Here is a 4,809-nt window from a genome sequence, read left to right as displayed (position 1 = left end):
GGGAAAAGTCCAACTGTGGAGCAACATCTTCCACACCTTGAGGGAGAAGGACCAGGTTGGGAAGGCTCTGACCCTGAGCTGTCAGAAACATCCAGATCGACAGGTAAAAGTCTACTGTGCTGAGGATTTTAAACAAGCCCCAGAGGGCGGCTGCACCGAGCCTTGCGACTTCCGTTTGGATTGTGGCCATGTTTGCGCACGTGTCTGCCACCCTTACGACCCTGAGCACAAGAAGTACAAGTGTATGAAGAGGTGCGAGAAGCCTTTATGTGAACAGGGACACAAGTGCACACTTGTCTGCTCCATAAAATGTCCAAAGGAATGTCCAGTGAACGTTGAGAAGCTCATACCCCAGTGTGAACACACACAGATGGTTCCGTGCCACCAGGACCCAGCAACATTCAAATGCAAGGAACCTTGCCAGAAGATGCTTAGCTGTGGACATCCATGTGATTCATTGTGTGGGGAACCATGCACTTTGAAGTGCAAGGTGAAGGTCACCTTACAGCTATTGTGCGGCCACAGCCAGAAAGATCGTTGCTTCTACAAGGCACACACGGAGGAGGTTGAATGTAGGGCCCCCTGTGAGCATCAGCTACTATGTGGCCACGCGTGTCGTGGTACCTGTGGCAAGTGTTGTCAGGGACGGTTCCACTTCCCATGCATTCAACAGTGTGAGCGTCTCCTGATCTGTTCTCACAAGTGCGGTCAGCCTTGCACCAGCAATTGCCCCCCGTGTAAGAGACCATGTGAGAACTGCTGTATTCACAGCAAGTGTATGAATCCATGTGGACAGCCGTGTGCTCCGTGCATTGAGCCCTGCGCCTGGCAGTGCGCTCACCAAAGCTGCAGTAAGCTTTGCTATGAGCCATGCGATCGTCCACCTTGCACCCAGCCCTGTGCCAAGACCTTGGATTGCGGCCACCCGTGTATAGGTCTGTGTGGAGACAAATGTCCAAGCAAGTGTCGCATCTGCAATCACGATGAGGTGACAGAGATTTTCTTTGGGACTGAAGACGACCCTGAGGCTCACTTCATTCAGCTAGAGGACTGTGGACACATCATTGAACACACAGCCATGGATACGTACATGGGAATGGATGACAACCAGCAGCCAAATGAAGGGGAGGAGGTGGCCATAAAACTGAAGCAATGTCCGAAGTGTCGAACTGCAATCCGCAAAAATCTACGCTATGGATCTTACATCAACAGCAGTCTGGCTCAGATAGAGATGGTAAAGATGAAGATAAATGGAGATCAGGCAGAGATTGAAAAGCAAAGGAAGACCCTCCAAAAGCAGTGGGTAGGCAACCTTGTCACCTATGGAATGGGTGAGCAATTTACATTTATGAGTATTAAGTCCCAACTGGAAAGAAGTTACCTCACAGCAAATGATCTGTGGGTCTTGGAAAACAAGATGAACTTCCTAGTAAGAGTTGCAAAGCTAGAGAAGATCCAAAAGGAAAACATGCTACTCAGCGAGAGCTTCACATTGGAAAAGTACCTCAGTCAGTTTGTGCGCTGGCTCAGCCGCAGCTACGTAAAATTCACAGACCAACAGGTTCATGATTTGCAGAGAGAGCTACAGAGAATCACCTTCCTGACAGAAATCAACATCCGTTGCGATATGGCCTACAAGAGAGGACAAAGCACCAACATTCAGTCCGAGGTGCAAAAGATTAGACAGGTTTTGGAAAAGTCTGGCCAGTTCACTGAGCGAGATCAAGACAGAGTGAAAGACGCCATGAAGGAACTAGACAGAAAGCTTCCACCCACAGGCTTGGGGATCACTGAGCAGGAGAGGGAGATGATCGTCTCGGCTATGAAAATGAAACCCGGACACTGGTACAAATGTCCCAATGGCCACGTCTACCTTATAACAGAATGTGGAGGAGCTGTGGAGAGTCGACGCTGTCCTGATTGTAAAGCTACTATCGGTGGGGCCAGTCACACACTGGCAAGTGGCAACAAAGTTGCCTCTGAGATGGATGGGTCACAGCACGCTGCTTGGTCTGAAGCCAACAACCTTCTCAACTTTGATCAACTTGACCTCTGAAAGCCATCTGATAGAAAGCCTGTCATTGCCTTGTCAGTCTCAACTGTTGGTTGCAGAAGCTGAGTGGCAACAGGTTGACCTATCTGTAATGACCACTTTTAATCCATGCTGGACTAAGAGGGGGAAGTTACAGGACTGTTAGTAGTGTAATTAAATGAGACAATGCTGCTGTCTATTTCATTTCAAGTGAAGCGGCAATCGAGTTAATCAAGAGATGGATTGAGCAGATCAGTCTGCTTGTGACCATAATTTTCTTGCATGCAAATTACTTTTGATACCTTTAATGAAGTTACTAGACTTCAATAGTATTAACAACGTGTGTCACTTTTATTTCAACAAATACCCACTTATTTCATTTTTGTCTCGAATTGATGGCAAACTGTATGTAATTGTAATTATGGAAGTTTTAATGTTTGCTGATGATCCCATGGTGGATAGTGGTTTTGTTTTATGTTAATGCTTTGTTTTGTTTTTTTAAATGTTAACTCTAACCTTCACATGTTCAAGACTCTTTAAGTATCTGTATGTCCCAGCTGTCCTGTACTTCAACAATAGGTGGCAGTAAAACACTGCAAGAGGAAATGTGGAGGAATGACTTGATAGTTATGATGCTTGCAGCTTATTCAAATGGAATAAAACATACATGAATCTGTGAGCACGTTTGTGTCTTAATTTTACGCCATAGTGGAAGAAAAACAATCAGGGAGAGCAGTGCTTTCTGTAGGTTGTTTGTATGTTTTATAGGGGCCTTCATCAGGCTGAGAGCATTAAGCTTTGCAGAAATGATTAGCGTGTAAACTTGTAATGCTGCCACGAGACGTGCATATGTAGAAAAGCTAATGTAGACACATGCACATAAACCCAGTAAAAGGGAATAATCAATACTAATAAATCATTTCTACAGTGGCTGTTAAAAGAAAATCCTTTTCTCACCATTACAACAAAATGTAAATTCTCTCTCTGACCCTTTCTCTCTCTCTCTCTCTCTCTCTCTCTCTCTCTCTCTCTCTCTCTCTCTCTCTCTCTCTCTCTCTCTCTCTCACACACACACACACACACACACACACACACACACACACACACACACACACACACACACACACACACCGTACTGGTACCAGTAAGAGTTTATCACGTGTGTCTCTAACAGGGCATCATTGGCAGTAAAGCCAAACAAACAACCCTGAAATAGCTACAATTTCTCTTCACTACTCAACAGATCTCAGAGTAGCTGAGTTTCATTTCGGCATTTTGTAACAGCTTGCATCACTTTATTACATGATGAATGTGTCCCTGTCACAAAGGCAGCTCCAATGCAAACTGTGCTGTCTGCAAGAGGGGAAAAAAGAAAAAAAGCAACAACAAAAATGCGCTGTCAAGACAAGTGTTAAAACTGAGCAAACTTTAAAAGGGTGCCACTCTTTCAGTATTTATAGGATTCAAGCACCTGGCTGAGAGAGAGCTGCAGGAAGGGAGGCACTGCAGGAAAATGGTAATATCCTACAGTGTGGACCGTCTCATCTATCATGTCAGGTGGCCTTAAAGTATGTTATTGTCAGAGTTTCAGCTAGTCCGGTCCCGCAATAAAAACTACCAGGTTGCACCCTCCTCACACACACACTGTACAATATGTGGTTTGATTACTGTCTCTAGCAGAACTGATAAGACTGTGTGGGTGGAAAAAGCATTGTTGAAATAAGGAGGAGCTGACACGGCAAGCAGCGACCTGTGAAGACGAATAGCTGCAGGGGATGTAAAAGATAAACTACCTTCAAAAGAGAATTCGCTTTAAAGGTGCCATCTGCAGTTTTTCCTCACGTTAGAGCAACAACAGAGACGACAGAGCAGCTACTTTTGTTCAAGGCAGTTTGCAGTAATAACGTCGGTAAGTAACACAGTTCGGTGATATAAACACAAATATGTGACTCTACCAGCTAAATCAGTGACACGGCAGGAGCAGACAATGAGAAAGTCATACTATAGCAAATGCACAAATCATAGTCCCAGTCCAGCTTTCCTGCTTTAGGGTTAAACAACAATGGTGTCATTTCACCCATAAATAAAAAAAATCCTTATTGTGTACACAGTTAAGAAGTTGTTATAGCTTAAATATCCACCGTTCCTAGAGACATGAACATCCGGCAATTTGTTAAATGGATATCTGAGACTTAAATTTGAGTATCCTTACTTTACAAGTTAAAATGACAATCTGTATATTGGGACTGGGAAGATATGCCACTATGTGTTGCTGTTAAAAAGGTATTTTTGTAGTTTCAGAGGAGGCTGACAGACCGTACAGAAACTAATCTCAAGGGCTGTTTACACAACATTTTTTGCATAAGAAGGAAAACTTTTGTTGCGTTTTGTCCATGAGCCATGCGATCGACCACCTTTTGTGGGCCTGAAAGCGCAACCTTTTGAAAACAGGTTTCAGTTCAATCTTTTGAATATGCCATCCTTACCGTTGTCGTGGCAATATGCAATTCCTGTTAATATAAGAGGACACGACCCCTTCGCTCGCATTTCATTTACAATATAATCTTTATGAGAAATGTTTGTTTACGCTGTCTTTATTTGTGAGCTGGTTTTGATGGTATTACCTTCAACTCGTTGCAGTTAAAATGTAGCCGGAGAAAGAGGCTCAGTGTTACTCTACCCCTGAGAAAATGCAACAAGGTCTATATTTACTCAGTGAACTGCTGGTATTATGTTGGCCGCCAGGGTAATGGGTTTGTATTATCAGAAAATTGCTC

At 44.0% G+C, this 4,809-nt stretch overlaps 1 protein-coding gene across 1 annotated transcript; it reads left to right on the top strand.

Annotated features, from left to right (window-relative positions):
• Positions 1-4: 4 nt before the first annotated feature.
• Positions 5-2,711, top strand: LOC311254161 (NFX1-type zinc finger-containing protein 1-like; the record flags this gene model as incomplete). Its single annotated transcript, XM_084384561.1, has 1 exon — positions 5-2,711. A coding segment is annotated over one exon (2,052 nt), but the record flags the coding sequence as incomplete, so codon positions are not given.
• Between the last annotated feature and the right edge of the window lie 2,098 nt (positions 2,712-4,809).

Source organism: Pagrus pagrus (genome assembly GCF_965226575.1).
Source record: "Pagrus pagrus genome assembly, contig: HAP1_SCAFFOLD_498, whole genome shotgun sequence".
NCBI lineage: Eukaryota > Metazoa > Chordata > Actinopteri > Spariformes > Sparidae > Pagrus > Pagrus pagrus.
The sequence above is the reverse complement of the archived record's forward strand: the minus strand, read 5'-3'. Positions and strand labels throughout refer to the sequence as shown.